This window comes from Paroedura picta, unplaced genomic scaffold (genome assembly GCF_049243985.1).
Source record: "Paroedura picta isolate Pp20150507F unplaced genomic scaffold, Ppicta_v3.0 Ppicta_v3_sca22, whole genome shotgun sequence".
NCBI lineage: Eukaryota > Metazoa > Chordata > Lepidosauria > Squamata > Gekkonidae > Paroedura > Paroedura picta.
In genome coordinates this window covers 3,110,197-3,130,383 of record NW_027518619.1, presented here as the reverse complement: position 1 = coordinate 3,130,383, position 20,187 = coordinate 3,110,197, and the positions used below count along the sequence as shown (strand labels likewise).

The 20,187-nt window shown below is 45.0% G+C and overlaps 1 protein-coding gene across 2 annotated transcripts in view; it reads left to right on the top strand.

Annotated features, from left to right (window-relative positions):
* LOC143828379 (aldehyde oxidase 1-like) overlaps nucleotides 1–20,187 on the top strand; it is a 63,102-nt gene that overhangs the window by 6,750 nt on the left and 36,165 nt on the right. For both annotated transcript variants that reach the window (XM_077318770.1, XM_077318771.1), the window contains 14 exons: nucleotides 543–651; nucleotides 1,671–1,797; nucleotides 2,308–2,369; nucleotides 2,526–2,615; nucleotides 3,547–3,627; nucleotides 7,194–7,338; nucleotides 8,155–8,247; nucleotides 9,731–9,882; nucleotides 10,796–10,889; nucleotides 12,573–12,682; nucleotides 14,493–14,677; nucleotides 16,797–16,959; nucleotides 19,065–19,157; nucleotides 19,678–19,847. In XM_077318770.1, the coding sequence (XP_077174885.1) occupies nucleotides 543–651; nucleotides 1,671–1,797; nucleotides 2,308–2,369; nucleotides 2,526–2,615; nucleotides 3,547–3,627; nucleotides 7,194–7,338; nucleotides 8,155–8,247; nucleotides 9,731–9,882; nucleotides 10,796–10,889; nucleotides 12,573–12,682; nucleotides 14,493–14,677; nucleotides 16,797–16,959; nucleotides 19,065–19,157; nucleotides 19,678–19,847 (1,674 nt within the window). The remainder of the gene's footprint in view (nucleotides 1–542; nucleotides 652–1,670; nucleotides 1,798–2,307; nucleotides 2,370–2,525; nucleotides 2,616–3,546; nucleotides 3,628–7,193; nucleotides 7,339–8,154; nucleotides 8,248–9,730; nucleotides 9,883–10,795; nucleotides 10,890–12,572; nucleotides 12,683–14,492; nucleotides 14,678–16,796; nucleotides 16,960–19,064; nucleotides 19,158–19,677; nucleotides 19,848–20,187) is intronic.

The window sequence follows — 20,187 nt, the reverse complement described above, 5'->3', positions numbered from 1 at the left end:
TCCCTTGGAGTTGTACTGGCATCGGACTTAGTATCTTAACCAGATGGGGGTGTCCTTCATTTCACGTCCTATGCCAAATCTCAAATTAGGTAACTGAATTCATCAACCTTCTGTGAATTTTTAGACGTTAACAATATGAGTATGGGATTGTCAGCAAGCTGACGTAGATGTCAAGATTTCCCAAATTCAGGGTAATGTACTTAGAATTATCATCCCCGCACGACAGTAATAACACCATTTTGTTTGTTTGTATTCGACATCATGTTGCAGCCAGCTTACTGGGACCTTGTAGAGTTTTCAAGAGTCTTTCAAGAGACTTTCAGGAGACTTTCAGGGGTGGTTGGTTATTGTTGGCCTCTGTGTATCACCCTAGTATTCCTTGGTGATTTCCATCCAAGTTCTAACTAGGGCTGACTCTGCTTAGCTTCTGTGATACGATGAGGTCAGGCTAGTGTAGACCATCTGGGTAAAGGTATCGTACAGGGTACAGGTAGATGACTATATGTGATAAATGCTAGCTATATTCTCCTTTACGATCCAAGTCATTATTCCGCCAACGCATGCTTGCTTCCCTTATGTTCACTGTATGGCTGCGCTGTTGTCACTGTGGAAGGAGTCGGAAGCATCAAAACCAGGATTCATCCAGCTCAGGTAAATACACACAGTGTGAGTGTATAAATAATTCTTCATTTTGGATATTTGTCTGCCACCTCTTCGGAGTTCTGTTCGAGGTGGCCTACAGTTCAGACAATATAGCAATATAAGGGCCTAACAAGGTAACAAGCCAACCAAGTCCTTCTCTGTCCCAAACTGAGGCCTAAAGCCAAACTGAAATAGGTCTAGATCAGTGGTTCTCAACCTGAGGGTCAGGACCCCTTTGGGGGTTGAATGACCCTTTCACAGGGGTCGCGGAGGATGAGCAGCTTGGCCAGGGGGCCACCAATGATGCTGCTCCTTCTGCCGCCAGGCACTCTAGCAGCGCCCCCGGAAAAGAAACATTTTATATACAATCATGAACACTGGATCTTCATGCCATTGGTCAGATTCGGTTTTATTTCTGTGAAAGAACCCTTGCATGATTTTATGGGTGGGGTCACCACAACACAAAGAACTTGTATTAAACGGTTGCGGCATTAGGAAGGTTGAGAACCACTGATCTAGATAATTCTCCTCCTCTAAGACATCCTGAAAATACGTAGCGATCATCAATATCACAGACACCTCTTTCAAAGTGGTCAGAAATTTCCCCTCCTGCAAAGAGCAATTTAGTACCTCTTGGAACCTGTCAACCAACTTATTGTGCAAAATGCAGCCCTTGCTCCTGCACTGTGGATTTGGATTCCATTTCTGGCAGAGGGGGTAGCTCTTGCTGTGTGGTTTTATTGCTGTTTAATTGCATGTGTGTGAGCTGCCTAGGACAGTCGTAAATAAAAGCATTAAAAGGACAAATGGAACCCAAAGTAAGAGACTGTTCTAATTTCATGTGGACCACAATACCTGTATAGGTTTCTTTTGCGTGGGAGGGGTGGCTTTTGTCCAGAAAGCTGAATAGTAATTAACTGCATCCACTGGGGAACATCTTAGAATAATATTTGTTTAATTATGGTCTTTAAAAAATAATCTGAATAAGGGAATTTAGTTACCCTGCAGCTGTTTTTACATTGTCCCAGGAACGGATAGCTAAAAGCCATGGCTCTCAATGTGGCTTCTGCACCCCAGGAATGGTGATGTCCATCTATGCTTTACTGCGCAATGAGACAGAACCGTCAAACGAACAGATCATGGAAGCTCTGGCAGGTAAACGCCCTTGTGAGGACTGAGAAGCAAAATGGATTATTGATTGTCGTTGTTCGTTGTGAAGTCGTGTCCGACCCATCGTAACGCCATGGACAATGATCCTCCAGGCCTTCCTGTCCTCTACCATTCCCCGGAGTCCATTTAAGCTCCCACCGACTGCTTTAGTGACTCCATCCAGCCACCTCATTCTCTGTCGTCCCCTTCTTCTTTTGCCCTCAATCGCTCCCAGCATTAGGCTCTTCTCCAGGGAGTCCTTCCTTTTCATGAGGTGGCCAAAGTATTTGAGTTTCATCTTCAGGATCTGGCCTTCTAAGGAGCAGTCAGGGCTGATCTCCTCTAGCACTGACCGGTTTGTTCGCCTTGCAGTCCAAGGGAACCACAAGAATAGTCTTCTCCAGCACCAGAGTTCAAAAGCCTCAATTCTTTGAAAACTCTATGGACAGTACCAAAAGGATTATTGATATATCCCTCCAATTAAGAGTAACAGTTTTATTTTTATCGTTTCATTAGGGAATTTGTGTCGCTGCACTGGTTACCGGCCCATTATAGATGGCTATAAAACCTTCTGTGGGGTAAGTGGAGGGTGACAAAATGGCGTCCCTGAGGGGCAGGCTCGGAAGCGGCCTAATCATGAAGGAGTGGAGTAAAGCGTTCAGACCAAGCTGTTCTCTGCTCAGCTGAAGTCCTTTGGTAAAAGGTCATTGCTGCAATGATACTTTATGTTTCAGGAAGCATTTTGCTGCCAAAATGAGGGGAAAGGGGGCTGCTGCTTGGAGGAAGACGATGGCTTACCTTCGTTACCTAACAAAGACAGGAAGGTGGGTTACAGATTAGTATATTGCTTCCCTGTTCATTAATTGCATGACTGGAAAGGGTTTTTTTGTTTGCGATTTGCAATGCCAGGATGTTGTTCATTTATTTATTTAAAGGTAAAGGTATCCCCTGTACAAGCACTGGGTCATGTCTGACCCTTGGGGTGACGCCCTCCAGCGTTTTCATGGCAGACTCAATACGGGGTGGTTTGCCAGTGCCTTCCCCAGTCATTACCGTTTAGACTAGCTAAAAAACCCGTTGTATTGTAAAATACAATGGGTGCTAGTGGCACCCTCCCCTGCCCCAGGGAGGCTAGGGGGTGGGGGAGAGAGAAGGCTTTTTGGGGCAGGGGAAACACTGGGGGGAACCCATAAAAACCCCCCAATATGGCAGCATAACCCCCCAATCCTTCCCCAATTTACAAACAAACCACCACAGGTACAAGATCGCAGAATGGAGTAGCGCTGGCCGGACGAGGGGCCACAATTGTCCCTGCAACCCAGCCTCAACCAAAGACCGGGCGGAAGAGCTCCATTTTACAGGCCCTGCGGAACTGAGAGAGTTCCGTCAGGGCCCTCAGCTCTTCCGGGAGCTGTTTCCACCAAGTTTCTTAGAGAGTAGCTGTGGTTCAATGGTACAGTATCTGCTTGGCAGGCAGGAAGCCCCAGATTCAATCACCAGCATCATCAGTTGAAGGGATCAGGTAGTAGGTGATGGGAATAGACCTTTTACCCGAGACCCTAGAGAGCTGCAGCCAGTCTGAGTGAACAGCAGGGGCCTTGATGGACCAAGGATCAGATTCAGTACAAAGCAACTTCGTGTATGAAGAAAAGAGTGTTGATTTCAGTGGTATTTCACACACTCCCACCCATTCCCAGGTTGACGAGGTCACTTTTGCTCACCAGCCATGTTATTTTTCTTTTCCCCCTTTTAAAGATTTGCACAGCGTTGTTTTCAGCAGAAGAATTTCAGCCTTTGGACCCCACCCAAGAGCCAATATTTCCTCCGGAACTCATGGTAAAAACTAGACGGGGTTTGTATTGAGCAATGTTTTAAGGCTTAGAGCGGATCCTCATTATGCAGGGAAATGGGAGGCTGATACTTTATTTTCATTAATTTATATGTATTTCATTCATTTGCACCCCACCTTTCTTCCCAAGGGGACCGAAGGCAGCTTACACCATTCTCCTTTCTTCCATGTTCTCATCACCACAACCCTGTGAGGTAGGGTAGCCTGACAGTGCGTGACTGGCCCAAGATCCCCCAGTGAGCTTCTGTGGCCCAAGGGGAGATTTGAACCTGGGACTCCCGGATACTAGTCTGACATTCCTAACTACTACATGGTGCTAGCTATTGGGTAAATGGGATGGCTTAATCAATGATGTTACAATTGGATAAGTGGATTGCTAAATTTGTGGTCCTAAGGACACGGTTATGAGACTAGCCCCACTGAATAACATGAAACTTGCTTCTGGGTAGATCATTTTAGGATATTTCCAGGCTGCAACCTGCCAGACTTTTACAAAACAAAAGAACAGGAAGAGAGTAAGGTAGGGCCTACCAGTTGGTAATTTGGCAGCGATTTTGACAGTTAGATATACTGCAGCTTTGGAGCTTCAACAAATTCTATCTGTTGGTAATAGCTTCTGATCTACAGAAGGCCATATAATTGCTGTTGCTCTGTCTTAGACATGACCACTGATTTAAATGAATGTAGAATGAGGTACCACTGTATAGAATTACATCTGTAATCGCAGAAAACTGTAACCTCTAATCTGGAGAGCTGTGTTTGAGTACCGACTCCTCCACATGCAGCCAGCCGGGTGACCTTGGGTCAGTCACAGTTCTGTTAGAAGTGTTCTCACAAAACAGTTCTGTCACAGCTCTCCCAGCCTCACCTACCTCACAGGATTTCTGTTGTAGGGGGAGGAAAGAAAAGGGATTGTAAGCCACTTTGTGTCTCCTTCAGGTAGTGAAAAATGGAGGATAAAAACCAGGTCTTCCTCTCCTCTCCTCTCCTCTCCTCTCCTCTCCTCTCCTCTCCTCTCCTCTCCTCTCCTCTCCTCTCCTCTCCTCTCCTCTCCTCTCCTCTCCTCTCCTCTCCTCTCCTCTCCTCTCCTCTCCTCTCCTCTCCTCTGGGATGCCAACTGGGATGGCTGAAGGGTTGGAAACCATGCCTTATGATGAGAGGTTGAGGGAATTGGGTGTTGCTTGAAAATGAGGAGGGTGAGGAGTGATTTGATAGCAGTGTTTAACTGCGTAAAAGTTAGAGACATTGAAGAGGGGACCATCTGTTTAGCCTGGAGAGGAGACAACTGAGAGGGGATCTGATAACCATCTTCAAGTATTTAAAAGGTGGCCATATAGAGTATGGAGCAGAGTTGTTCTATGGCCCCAGAGGGATGAATCAGAACCAATGGGATGAAATTAATCTAAAAGAAATTCCATCTAAACATCCAGAAGAAGTTCTTGACAGCTAGAGCGGTTCCTCAGTGGAACAGGCTTCCTCGGGAGGTGGTGGGTTCTCCATCTTTAGAAATTTTTAAACAGAGGCTGGATAGCCATCTGACAGAGAGGCTGTTTCTGTGAAGGCTCAAGAGGGTGGCAGGTTACAGTGGATGAACGATAGGGTTGTGTGTGTCCTGCATAGTGCAGGGGGTTGGACTAGATGACCCAGGAGGTCCCTTCCAACTATGATTCTATGATCTTATTTACTGCAGCTTTAGAGACAAGGCCTGGGAGCGGTGGGTTCAAATTATGGGAAACGAGGTTCCACTTAAATATTAGAAGCCATTTTCTGATGGAGAGGGCTGTTTGTAGATGAATATGCTGCCTTGGAGGGTGGTACAGCCTTTGTGGGAAATTCTTAGGAAGAGATTGGCTGAGCACTTGTCAGGAATATGTGTTTTTTGATGGACTCAGGGTCTGATTCATTAAAAGCCTGTTTCATGTGTTCAATTAAAGATCCTGGACAGAACAATTGTAAAAAGCTTTGCTTATGCAAACCATTTAGTGGCCGAGTTCTTCAGGTTTCACCTTTCAGCCTTTTAATCTGATGGCACAAAGAAGTGTGAGTTTGGTTGTCTGAACTATAAACAGCAAACTGGGCTGAACAGCTGCACAGCTTTATCTTTTATTGAGAAAATAAATAGTTCTCTTTATGATGCCAGACGGTAAGAAATGCAAGCATGTAAAATTAGTTAACTGTAAATATAGATGCTAAAATGGTCAACGTTCCATTACGCAATCATATTATAGTGAGTAATTAAAAAAAATTAGCTAGGTTTTAATTTTTTGTACACTGCTTTTAAGGATTCTCAAAAAGCCCAAGTCACACACCAGAAATCTGATAATCCCTAATCTTCTGAGACTTCTCCCCAGAGAAAACTGATTTGCTTATCACAGTTTGGCATATTGAGAGAGAAATATCTTTTTCTGAACCTGTAATTTCATAATCATATAACTGCTGTCCGGATGATTGGTGGTTCTCCAAATACGAAATAATCAACGCAACTGCAAATCAGCCAGCCAATGAGTTAGATAAGAAGGCTACTTTCCCCTCTTAACTTCTATTAAAAAGCAGTTAGTCTTAACTTTTCTCTCACTGTTTTTAATTAACTTTCAAAGATTCAAGCAACTAAGCAAACAGAGTTCCCTGAGAGTTGAGGAGCGCTTGAACTCCCAAGCTACTGTGCAAAATCAGCAGGAAAGAGCTGAAGGAAATTGACATTTTGCACTAGTGAAATAATAAGACACTCTTTGTAGAACTGTTGGCATGTGCAAACTCCTGATGGGGCAAATAGCACCTCCCCACAGCATGAGCCCTGGGCCCTTTTGGCCCCTGCAAGCAGCACAGGGAAGACAGAGACTTTGCTCTGGTTCCGATCCATATCGGCCCTTTGCTCTGCTTTCACCCCCAAGTTGCCATCAGGGGCTTGAGCCTGCAACATGGCTGTCAGTCCCCATTGTCAACTTGTGTGAAGAGTAACAGGTAGTTTCTTCTGTAAAAAGAACACCATTGCTGTGGTTTGAACAGAAAAAATAACTTACCCTAGGCTATAACTAACATTTAAACAGTTTAACAATAAAAATAACAAATAGAAATGTCTTATCTCTTCTTTAAATCATCATAAAACAACCAAAGGCCAATATATATATATTCTTTAAATTCTGTGAAGAAGAATAGATCATAGTGAAGGACTAGACCAGGGGTAGTCAAACTGCGGCCCTCCAGATGTCCATGGACTACAAGCGAATGCTGGCAGGGGCTCCTGGGAATTGTAGTCCATGGACATCTGGAGGGCCGCAGTTTGACTACCCATGGTCTAGTCCATCAGCAAATATTAAGTTGGAAAAACAACCACTGATGAAAATGCCACTTTGAAATCAGTTTAAATCTGGAGGCCGTTTTGGTTGTTTTATGACGATTAAAAGAAGAGATAAGATTTCTATTTGTATTTATTGTTAAATTGTATAAATGTTAATCATAGCCTAAGGTAGGTTCTTTTTTTTCTTATCATATTCACTTCGAATCGTCCTTTTTTCATGGTTTGAACGCCGACATAATTTTGTCCCCCTTACAGCGAATGGCAGAGTGTCAAACTGCGCAAACGCTGGTCTTCCGCGGGGAAAGAACGACATGGATTTCGCCCGTCGATCTTAAGGAACTTCTGGAGCTGAAAGCCAAGTATCCCCTGGCTCCTCTCATAGTAGGGAACACTTGTGTGGGTATGGTTTCATTTCCTACATTCTTGATAGTTTCTCTTGTTGACAGCCATTGAAACTCTGTCGTCGATGCAGCCAAAACCATTTCTAGATGGCCTGACCAGGTTTTTGTACATACCAGGTCATCTCCCTGTCTCTGAGCTACTGTTTCTATGAAGTCTTCCGCCATAACCTGTACTGACTAGGAAGACACGTCCTTCAACAGCATTTTTGCGGATACATAACGCCCTATAACTGTAGCAGCTCTAATAGCTCAGAACAGCCTAGTCTAAGCAGGGACAGTACTTGCATGGGAGACTAAGACAGGGGCTGCTGTTCAGAGGAAGGTAATGGCAAACCAACTCTTGCCTTGAAAATGCCCACGAGGTCAAACTTGGGGTAACTATGAGTCGGTTGCTTCTCTGCAGCACACTTTACCTCATAACTTGAGGCATGTTGTCTCTGTTCATTCATTTGTGCTAATCAGCTCTTTAAGAACTATGCAGATCGCCTTTCTAGTCGAGAGTACATCTGGCTTTGTATTTGTTCTCTAAGCCTTTAAAGCCATCGTTAATCTGATGTGTTTCTTTATCTTTATCATGGCAGTGGTCTATTTAATCTGATGGTAACTTTTCCAAAAGTTGTATCTAATGTTCTTTATTCTTGGGTTCCTTTGGATGGTCTTTAGATTTTGAATTCTTCACATCCCTTTTGAGTAGGACAGTATCTGAACGCTCAGTCCAAAGTGGCACATTTGTAAAACAAGCAAACATTTCCATGCGTATGTTACAAATTGGTCCCTGTTTTCTATCAACCTTGCTATCTTCTTCTTCTTTTTAGGACCGGAGATGAAATTTAAAGGTGTATTCCATCCAGTTATCATTTCACCCACGAGAATATTGGATCTGCACGTGGTGAAACACACGGAGGAAGGTCAGTCCCTCCAATTTGTCCCTTGGAGACTACCAATGTTATGTTGATGACATGCAAGATTTTAAGAGGGGGAGTTATTATGAAAATTTTACCCACACTCTCCTCAGTGTACCTTTTTGTCTTGGGTATGAGCTCTGAAATATGAGCACTGTGAATGTAAATGTGATTACTTTTGAATTGGAAAAACACTGGAGATCTGGACTTCATGTATCTGGTGATACATGAAATTGTCTTCTGATGTTCATGGCTTTGGATTGATTTGGACGCACATTCGCAATGTTTCAAATTTTATTTTTCTATTGGGCGGCTGTTTTTGTGCATCTGATTTAATGCTGAAAAGTTCCAAGACTGACAAAAATGGCATTGAATTTCCATTTGATGAAATGTCACTGCACAGGTCATCCTTCTTTGGCATCTTTCCCCCCATAGTTCTGTATTAACTGTATTGATTGTGTTGGTTTTAATGGTTTTTATATATTTTAATGTAAACTGCCAAGAGCCGGCTGGGCCAAGAGAGACGATATAGAAATTTAATAATAAATACAAAAAAAATAAACCTGATTTAAAATAATCTGAAACTGACACCTTAATGCTGTATATATTCCATACCTTAAAATAACTAAACATAAGAAAATGAATCGTAGCATCACAGAGTTGGAAGGGACCTCCAGGCTTATCTAGTCCAATCCCCTGCACAATGCAGAAACTCACAACTACCTACCCACCCACAGGGACCCCAATTTCATTCCCAAGTGATCCCTCCACCAAAAATCTCCAGAATCCAGCTTGGCCTGGAGGAAATTCACCTACCATCCAACAGTGGCAATCAGCAATTCCCTGGGTATGCAAGAAAGGGCCACAAGAGACAAACACTGGCACATTCCTTCCTGCCCACCCACTTACAATTTGCCTAAATTCACAGAATCAGCATTTCTGTGAGGTGGCTCTCTAGCCTCTGGTTAAAAACTTCCAAGGAAGAAGAACCCGCCACCTCCTGAAGAAGCCTGTTCCACGGAGGAACCACTCTAGCTGTCAGGGACTTCTTCCGGATGTTTAGCTGAAAATTGTTTTGAATTAATTTCAGTCCACTGGTTCTGGTCAGACCCTCTGGGGCAACAGAAAACAACTTAAAATAGGATAATTAACACACCTTAAAAGTTAAAATGAGCTATAATCAACCCAGCTTTCACCTGAAATTTTTCAACCTCAGTAGTAATTTCAGGGTTGTAGCCGTTCAGTAGAGAGTGGCATAACTTCTCTTTGTACACCAAGCTTGGGTCACCGAAATGTTTCCTTGAATTTCCATCCTGTGATAGGGTTAAAAAAAGCCTTCTGGGAACTTCATGAAAGAGGCATTCAAGAATGTCTTCCTTATAGTGGCTTGTTACTGATTTTGCTGTGTGAAGGAGTCTAGTGCAGATGAATTGGCCTAAAAAGTGTGCCAGTAAGTTGATTCTTAGTTATTCACTTTTGTTCTTTTCAGGGCTACTCCTTGGAGCCGCCTGTAGTCTGACCTTGGTGAAAGACATTCTGACAAATGCCATTTTGCAACTTCCAGCAGAGAAGACTAAGCTCTTCTGTGCCCTTCTGCAACAGATAAAAACTCTGGCCGGGCAGCAGATCCGCAATGTAGCTGTATGTTTCTTTGGTCCAGATAACAAGTTAACAACTTGAGTGTTTTGTAAAAAGTGCAAATAGCCTGTGTTTAGGATTCCATGCACTTGACACAGAGGTTTTAGGAACCTGGCAGAAAAATTATTATCGATAGAATAAGCATCTTTGCTCAATTGGTTTTCTTTTTCAGTGTGTATTTTCCTGACTATTAATAGCAATACACTATATTTCGTACCTTCTTTCAGTAATCCACAAGTAGTTGTGGGCAACAAGGAGGAACATGTTTACGACATCTTATTTAAGCAATTATACTCAATTTTTATCCACAAATTCTCATGGCTTTAAAGGTAAAGGTAAAGGTATCCCCTGTGCAAGCACTGAGTCATGTCTGACCCTTGGGGTGACGCCCTCCAGCGTTTTCATGGCAGACTCAATACGGGGTGGTTTGCCAGTGCCTTCCCCAGTCATTACCGTTTACCCCCCAGCAAGCTGGGTACTCATTTTACCGACCTCGGAAGGATGGAAGGCTGAGTCAACCTTGAGCCGGCTGCTGGGATTGAACTCCCAACCTCATGGGCAGACAGCTTCAGACAGCATATCGCTGCCTTACCACTCTGCGCCACAAGAGGCTCTTCTCATGGCTTTACATTAGCCATTAGCCAGGAAGGAACCAAAGGCAGCATGAATTTATTTGGTTTCATGTCTATATCCAGAATTAGCTTCCAATCATTTAATTCATTGTATCCTCTGGAATATGATAATAACCATGGGGGAATTCTTGGGCCATATTTTTTGCAAATAAACATTGGTTCAGTTCACATACAATGGACGGTGTTTACTGTAATTATCATCTCTTCAGTGAATATAGATTTTGTGGGCATTTTTAAAGATACTTCAACTATATTATCCTTTTGTTCTTTTATGTCTGTCTTAGTCTTTTGGAGGAAATATCGTAAGTAGAAGTCCAACATCAGACATCAATCCTGTTCTAGCTGTTGGAAACTGCGTCCTCAATGTGGCATCACAAGGTGAGGTCAAGGACACAGTTATGGATCTACTGTGTACTGAATCAGTTCTTTGGTCCTTCAGTGTCAGTTTTGGCCAGTCTGACTGGCAGCCGCTCTCCAGGGTCTCAGGTAGAGATCTTTCACATCACCCATTACCTGGTCCTTTCAACTGGAGTTGCCCGGGATTGAACCAGAGACCTTCTGCATGCTGAACAGATGCTTTATCATTGAGCCATGGCCTCTCCAAGTAATTAATGTATTATTTATTATCAGTTGCCATTGCTTTTTACAAATTATGGAATATTTGGTAGAGTCTTAGAAGGCCATTTGCTGGTTAAATAAATGTTCAGACTGCAGATGACTTGACTAGTCCACCAAAAATGCTGAGAACAATTCTATATTGCCATTTAGTAGCATCAACCAAATATCACAAAACAGAGTTGTCCAGATGTCTTCCTTGGGGTAGGGACACAGTGCACAACAAAGGTTGTGTGTGGAGTTTAGGAGATTACAAGTTTCTCCAAGGAACAATGAGAAGTGCCCAAGTCTGTAGCTTGTAGAGTCTTAAAAACAGAATTCAGGCTGTGCTTCTGACTGAGCTGTCACAGCTCGAGGATTCTAATGCGTGGAAGAGACCCTCTCAGATGAAATCCCAACACAACTCCATGAAGTGTAAAGGAAAAGCGGGTTTGGGGGTTCAGGCGGGAACAGGGGTTCAAATAGGGGAGGCCTTTGATCGTTTAGGCGCAGACTCTCGAGACATCAAGTCTCCTTCCCCAGATGGGGGATAATCCACAGCTGGCTGTTTTGTTGCCTCTCTGTGAACCAAGGAAACTGATAGCTAACCCAGCTTATCTTCCAAGATGTGACAAGATCGGGGTGGCCAGGGCCTCCCATGTCAGAAAGTTGCTTAGATACCTGGTGACGAACAAGTGTCATTCACATGTCTCTTCCATGGAGGAAAAAAAGTTTGGCATGCTTAGGCATGATATATTTAACTTTGCCTCACAATGTTTAAGCACACTGATTATTTTATATTTTATATATGTATTTATTTTATTTATTATATTTATATACCGATCTCCCAGCACTGTGCTCTCCTCTTTGAAGAGTGACTTCGAATAGGGTTCTGGCGCTCTTCCTTCCTGACTGTAGGAAAGAAGGGGAGAGTTACTAGTCTTGTCACATAAGTATGAAAGTATTGCATTGAATTTCTCTACTTCTCTTTTGAGATCTTTAAATGAAATAAAGGCCAGAAACCCCAGCCCAGGCAGCTCAAATGGCTTGGCAGATTCTTTCTGAATTTCTTGGACATGTATTTTTCATGATTTAGAGTAGAGGTCCCCAACCCTTTTGAGCTCGTGAGCACATTTGGAATTCTGACACAGCATGGTAGGCTCAGCAACAAAATGGCTGCCTCAAAATGGTCGCTGCAGGAGGCGGAGCCTGCCACAACATGGCTGCCACAGCTGAATTTCAGCCACACAGGACAGGCCCTTGGGCTGCTGCCAAAGCAACATTTTAAAACATGCACACAGCTAGTTAAATTTCCGAAAGTCTATCAGAAGCCTTGCTGGATAAAAGCCCTACCTGGCCCTGCCCGCTTCCTAAGAACACTTAGTGGGTGCCAGAAAAAGCGTCAACGGGTATTCACGGGCACCACCTTGGGGATTACCAGTTTAGACTCTCTATTTCCTCCACTAGAAAGAATGCGACAGATTCCTGCAGCTGATCTTTTTGCTGATGGGCTTGGAAACGATACCCTGGAACCAGACGAGATCCTAGTATCTGTTCACATTCCGCATTCCAGTAAAGTAAGTGTCTCCCTTCCCCCCTTTCTAGGAAAGATAAACATTTCAGAAAGTACGTTTTGCTGGTCTGAAAAGAGAGAGATCTCGGCATGCCCCCCCTCTTGTTCCCCCACGGCCTTTATTTTCCTGCCAGCGCCAAAGATATATTTTGAAAAGCAGCCACCACTGTGCAAGGAGGCACATTTGAATCTTTGAGATCTGGGGTCCTCAGCCTTCGGAATTTTGACATTGCATGCCACAGGTTACCTTTGGTCACATGGTGAAGATCCTGCTGCTGTGGTCTCAACTGCTGCCAAAGCAACATTTTTGAAAATCTGCGCATCCCTTGAAACCCCCAGTGACCATTCAGAAGCCTTGCTGGCTAAAAGCCCTCCCTGATCCCACCGGCTTTCTAAAAACGCTTAGTGGGCTCCAGGGGAAATGTCGGTGGGCACCATGCGGCCCACGGGCACCAGGATGGAGACCCCTGTTTTTGATGTTCGTCTTGCTGCTTTATCAATGAATGAAGGTGTGAGACCCTAGGAGGGGGCTCAGGAGCAGGGCTCTTAAGGAAGTGATGGCCCGGGTCGACCTCAACCAGATGCCTGGTGTATACTCTATACTTTATTTGTATAAATGAAATGCAGAGGTCCATGGGTCCACAAATAGGTAAGGTCCACAGATGCATATGGTGCTTCTTGTGGGTTGTGGCTGTGATTCGTGATGGAAAATGCCATCAAGTTGCAGCTGACTTCTGGGGACCCACCAGAGTTTTCTAGGCGAGAGACCTCCAGAGGTGCTTTGGCGTTGCCTGCCTCACAACCCTAGCCTTTCTCAGTGGTCTCCCATCCAAGTGCTAAGCAGGGCTGACCTTGCTTAGCGCCCAGAATCTGTTGAGATCAGAAAAGGCCTGGCCAGGAAGAGCCAATTAACAAGCCTGGCTGCTGTTTTACATCCAAAATCATTCAGACTGATTGCAGTGACTCCTGCTGTCTCAGGTGTCTTACGTAATCGCTTATGTGGTCTACAAAGAAAAATGCCCTGGTTTGCTTACATTGGCAGCTGTGTAAAATCACCGGGAAAAGAACTGGTAGCAAACTGGGGAAGATTCAGTAGCCCCAGCATTGGAAAACTTTCTTTATGGGATGGTGTTTGTCGTAAGCCGCCCTGAGGCTGCTTTCAGGGAGGGGCGATCAATAAATTGAAGTATAAATAAAATAAGCATGAACAAAAATGAGAAAGCAGACAACCATACCAAAACAAAAAACAAAAAAGACAGAGAGTTCTGGGAAAGATATACTTTTTACAGTGTTGAGATTTGGTTTTGTTATCTTTGAGGTTCACTTGGTGGCAATCTTACTACTGTGAGAATTAAAATCAATTGTGGGGCGGCTTATCTCTCAAAAAGGCCACCCTGGGGCTGTCAGCGTTTGGTCAGGTCATGAGAAGACCAGACTCACTGGGAGAGACAGCTAGACCACTGTAGAGAGCCAAAGATCTCCAGTGGAGGGACTTTCGAGACTCAGCGCCCCCTTCCTCAGACCCTGGGGAAGACAAGAGGACTGGGGCCAATGGAAGGCAACGGGAAAAGATGGAAGAGGTGGATTGTCTCTGCAAAGGAAGCCTCAGGCCTTAGTTTGCAAGACCTGAGCAGTGCTCTTCACAGCAGGATGTTCTGGAGGTCATTAATTCATTGGACCTCCCTAAATCAGAAACCACAGGATGGGGCATAGTGCAGACACCTCTCAAAATGAGTAAGAATACCTGGAAGAGCTTCAAACTGTTAACGCCTTGTAATCATGTCTTTTAATTCTCACCCCGCCCCCCCTTTCAGGGAGAGTTTGTATCAGCCTTCCGACAAGCCCAGCGACGGGAAAATGCTTTACCGATCGTTAATGCGGGGATGAGAGTTGTTTTTGAAGATGGCTGCGACACCGTTAAAGACATCGGCATGTTGTACGGAGGCCTGGGCTCCACTACGCTTGCAGCAAAGCAAACCTGCCGGGCTCTCATTGGGAGGTATTGTTAGATGCTTTGTAGGTTATCTTTTGCTTAAGGGCGTATCCAGATTACAGCTTCCTGTACCTAACGATAGTCATTCCTGATCATCCGCATAGAGCCATCCCGATAAGCCTTAAATATTCAGATTCATTAAGGCAACTAATTTTCACAGTTTAGGGCACATTCTAAGGCCTTTTCGGCCTTGGCTCCTGCCTGGAGGAACAAGCTCTCGGAAGAGCTAATGGCCCTGACGGAGCTGTCAAGTTCTGCAGGGCCTGCAAGATGGAGCTCTTCCGCCAGGCATTTGGCTGAGGCCGGGGGGTGGTGGTGGTGGTGGTGGTGGTTGACCAGAGTTTGACCAGGGGTCCCACCCTAGCTGAGCATCCCTTGTAATATAATAACAACTAGTGCCGATTTGTCTGGCTGGACTCAGTAGATTGTGTTGGGATGGTGTGTTTCCGCCATCTTGTGGGTCGCTGTATGTACTGTTACTGTTTTAATGGGGGTTTATGGGGTAATCATTATGGTTTTAATTGTTAGCCACCTCGAGGCGACAAAAGTCGTGACAGGCAGGCTATAAATCCCAGAATGAATGAATGAATGAATGAATGAATGAATGAATAAATAAATAAATAAATAAATAAATAAATAAATAAATAAATAAATAAATAAATAAATAAATAAATAAAACAGTTATTGGACCATCATTGCATTTATAACTGGATTTATAGGATTGCCCCTCGTTGTGCTGCTCTCGGTACCAGTTGTGCTCTCCAACGTAGTTGGATGATTTTAGATAAGTGAATACCTGCAGTTTAAACCTGCAGGGAGATATCGCGGACGTAAAGCGATGTCATATTGAATCAACCACTAGAGGAAGCGAAATATGTGAAGAACATTAAAAAAACCAAACCAAACTGAACCAACTGGCGAGGAAAATGAGACCGTGAAAAAGCCATAGGTTTCCATTCTGCGCTCTGATTGTGGCAGAGAGTGTTGTGTAAGGACTGGCTGTGTGAGAAGAAAAACAAAATGGCAGGAGAAAAGGTTTTGCGCCGGAATGACAGGAGCTTAAGTACAAAACAAAGCAACAAAAGGATTGTGTTTGGTTATGAGTATGTGATCCTTTCAATATGCAAGGGCTTTGAGTGCCAACACAAGTGTGAGAAATACGTGTTATTACAAGGTAAATGCTTAACAGGTAGCAATTATATGGTCAGATTACTGTTTACAGAAGAAGGTTTTGCAAACACTTCAGACCTTACAGTGTTGTTCTGAGTTCTTTGAGGCTTAAGCAGTGAAGGGGAATCGCTGCATTACTTTTCCCATTCCGGGGATCTGAGATGTCTCCAACCCAGATTTGGACAGTTCAGGACCAAAGGCTAAATCGGAAATAGTTGTTATTGTTCTAATTTATAATCTGCTGTTCTCAGGCAGATATATTTTTTAAAAACCGACTGCGAGTATGAACAGACCAGTGATTCCTGGCCCTTGTGAAGTACCAGGGCCAGGGCCTTTTCCGTCCTGGCCCCTGCCTGTTGGAATGAGCTCCTGAATGAGCTGAGGGCCCTGACGGAGCTCTTCCACCTGGAATTTGGTCAGGGTGAGGGCTTGGAAGATCATTGGGTCCCTCCTCTACACACTCACTTTTTTCAGATGATCTCCATCTTTGTCCTTACATCTTCCTCTTCATTCAACATGGAGTCTGGGAGCTGCCAAAGAAACAGCTATCATGTCAGTCAGCCGCTGTAAACTTCAATTTTATTGTTATTATACTAGAAAATAAGCCCACTGTAGAAGAAATACAGCGGGCCCTAGCGGAGGGGGAGGAAGACTGTGGGAAAGGAAGGAAGAAGAGGAAAGGAGGAATGGGAGGGAGAAAAAAGGGCAAGGGGTGGTTGAAGGGATGGGTAGAAGGGAGAAAGAAAGGAAGTAAAGGAGAGAGACAAGAAGCAAGTGAGAGGGAAAGACAGAGAGACAGGAAGGAGATGGAGAAATAGAGGAAGTCAGGAAGTAAGAAGGAAGAAAGGCAGGCAGGCAGGCAGAGAGGTAGGTGAAAGGTAGGTGTCTTGCAGTCATTGGATGTCCTTTTGCCTCTCTGTTATTTGTGCTTTAAAGTTCTTCTTGTTGTTGGCAGACCCTGGAATGAGCAGTTGTTGGACGAAGCCTGTAGAAGTGTCCTCACGGAAATTTGCCTCCCAAGCTCAGCTCCTGGTGGCCAAGTGAAGTACAGAAGGACTCTCCTTGTCAGCTTCATGTTCAAATTCTACCTGGAGGTGTTGCAGTCGCTGAAAATATTGGTAACTGCCTTCTCTGTAGCCTTATGTTTTACCTTAGGAAGCTATGTGACCTGCTAGAGTAGTGATTCTCAACCTCGGGACCCCTTTGGGGGTCAGGGCAGGGCCCTTCTCTCCAAGGGGGTCCCAAACTGGCCGACATCACTCCTCTTCCATTTCATCCACACAACAGCCTTGCAGGGTAGATTGAGTGTTCATCTGTCTTGAGTAGTGGAAAAGAGCAAGATTGACATGGTGGGACAAGAGGCAGAACTAAACTGAGAAACCCCGGGAAAAAACCAATGTATATACAATCATGAACAATGGATCTTCACACCATTGGTCACTTTTGGTTTAATTTCTGTGAAAGAACATTTGCATAATTTTAGGGTTGGGGGTCACCACAACATGAGGAACTGTATTAACGGGTCATGGCATTAGGAAGGTTGAGAACCACTGTGCTAGAGCACCATGGGTGACATTGGTTGACATAGCCCCCTTGCCAGCCCAGGGGCAGGAATACAGCATGGGATGGATTTGGGTTTTCCACCAGGTTGTTTTTCTAATGTTGCGTTTTGTAATTTATAATGGGGGTTTTAATGGGACTTATTGCTGTGGGGTTTTTATGCTGTAACCCGCTGTGAGCCAGGTAGCCAAGAGTGGTGGGTAAGAAATTTCTCAGTGGAACAGGCTTCCTCGGGAGGTGGTGGGTTCTCCATCTTTGGAAATTTTTAAACAGAGGCTGGATAGCCATCTGACAGAGATGATGATTCTGTGAAGGCTCAAGGAGGTGGCAGGTTACAGTGGATGAGCGATAGGGTTGTGAGTGTCCTGCATAGTGCAGGGGGTTGGACTGGATGACCCATGAGGTCCCTTCCAACTTTATGATTCTATGATATTAAATAATAATAATAAATGAATGAATGAATGAATAATACCATATGTATAAGATCCCTATCCTGACTTGGATAGCCCAGGCAAGGCTGATCTTGGAAGGTAACCTGGGCCGGCCCTGGTCAGTATTTGGATGGAAGACCTCCAAGCGATACCAGGATCATGACGCAGAAGCAGGCAATGGCAAACCATCTCTGTACATCTCTTTCCTTGGAAACCTTATGTGGCTTAAGGTAAAGGCAAAGGTATCCCCTGTGCAAGCACCGGGTCATGTCTGACCCTTGAGGTGACGCCCTCTGGCGTTTTCATGGCAGACTCAATACGGGGTGGTTTGCCAGTGCCTTCCCCAGTCATTACCGTTTACCCCCCAGCAAGCAAGCTGGGTACTCATTTTACCGACCTCGGAAGGATGGAAGGCTGAGTCAACCTTGAGCCGGCTGCTGGGATTGAACTCCCAGTCTCATGGGCAAAGCTTTCAGACGGCTGCCTTACCACTCTGCGCCACAAGAGGCTCTTCTTATGTGGCTTACCTTACTTTAATGGTGACATGCAGTTCCAGCCCCTGGGCCTTATGTTTGACTCCCTACTAGAGGAAGGGTCTAGGTTTTGTCTATACCTCTAGCAGTTTGGAGTACTTGCAAATTGATTTTAAACCTCCAGGAATTGTAGAATTCAGGACCGTGACAGAGCTAAAACAGTTCCGCAGGGCCTGCAAAAGGGAGCTCTTTCACCAGGCATTTGGGTGAGGCTGAGCGGAACCAGCAACATCTGCAGGGCCCCTGTTCCCTCCCTCCCAGAAATCCATCAATGCGTTCTGCTCCCGGACCTGTTTGTACTGTTATACTGTTTGTAATGTCGTACTGTTACCACTGTTATAATTATCAGTTAGTAATATGAATGTTATAGTTATCTATAACTATAGAGGACAGGAAGGCCTGGAGGATCATTGTCCATGGGGTCGCAATGGGTTGGACACAACTTTGCAACTAACAACAACAACAAGTTATCTATATGTATGGATTGTTTCTTGTCTAGTTTTTAATTTCTGTGCAAACCGCCCTGAGCCTTTGGGGAGGCAGTATATAAATATAAATAAATAAAGATCTCTCTCTCTCTCTCTCTCTCTCTCTCTCTCTCTCAGTTTGTGCCTGTGTTTGAGGTTAACATTCAGTTCTGTTTTAATTAAACTAAAATGCTTCCTTTTCAAAAATGTGACTAAAATTCTCTTATTTCAGTATCCTGGTCGGTACCCTGACATTCCAGAGAATTATTTGAGTGCCCTTGAACATCTCCACTCCAAAATACCTCAGAGTATACAAATGTACCAGGTCAGTGGCATTACTTTGCCTTTGAAAGGGGCGGCAGGCAGGAGGGCTTGAGAGGGTGGCCGTGGCTCCCTTTGGCTCGCAAAGCAGGCTAAAGGGAGTGGAAAGCCCCCTCCCTTCACCAGCGGCAGCGACAGGACTTTGCGGCCCTCAGGGAGGCTTCAAACTCCCCCCCCCCCCCAGCTCCTTCCCAGCAGGAGCGTACCTGTAGGCCGCAAAGCCCTGTCGCTGCCTCTTTCCTCGTGGGCGACAATGGAGGCCGCAGCCACAAGGCTTCTGGCAGGCAAGGAGGGAGGGCGGAAGCTGGAGGGGGAGGGCCAATCAGGGTGGACCTGGACGGACGGCCCCGGACAGTCTCCTCCCAGGAGGCTGTTTCCCAAATATATAAGGGAGCGAAATAGTGTTAAGGATTCGTAGTACAAAAGGGTGGAGGCTTACAAAGGTGAAATATGGGGCTGAAACTAGGGGCCATTTTGACTTTTGTCTTTGTTTTTGTCTTTTGTGATTGGTGACGGTTGTGAAGGATGTGCCACCGGGGCAACTTGCCGAAGACCCGGTCGGCCACCCGATCATGCACCAGGCCGGTCTTAAACATGCCACAGGGGAGGCCATTTATTGTGATGACATCCGCACCGTGGATGAAGAGCTCTTCCTGGCTCTAGTGACCAGTTCCAAAGCCCATGCCAAGATTGTGTATGTGCCGCTATATGTTGTCGGGGCTCGGTGGGTGGGTGGCGTCGGAAGGTGAACTCTTAGGTGGTTTAGAAAAGCTTCCTTGGGGCAAGGAACCACCAGACAGTTGGAGGTAGTGCAGAGCTCTTCGGGGGGTGTAGGCAGAGAGGCGGTCCTTCAGATACAGTGGGCCCAGACTGTATATGGCCTTAAAAGGTGATTACCAGAACCTTAAGTCTGATCCAGAATTTGACTGGTAACCAGCGCAATTGTTGAAGAATGGGCCAAATGTGGGACCTCCACGGTGTTGTTGTGAGGATCCTGGCTGCTGCCTTATGAACCAGCTGTAATTTCTGGATCA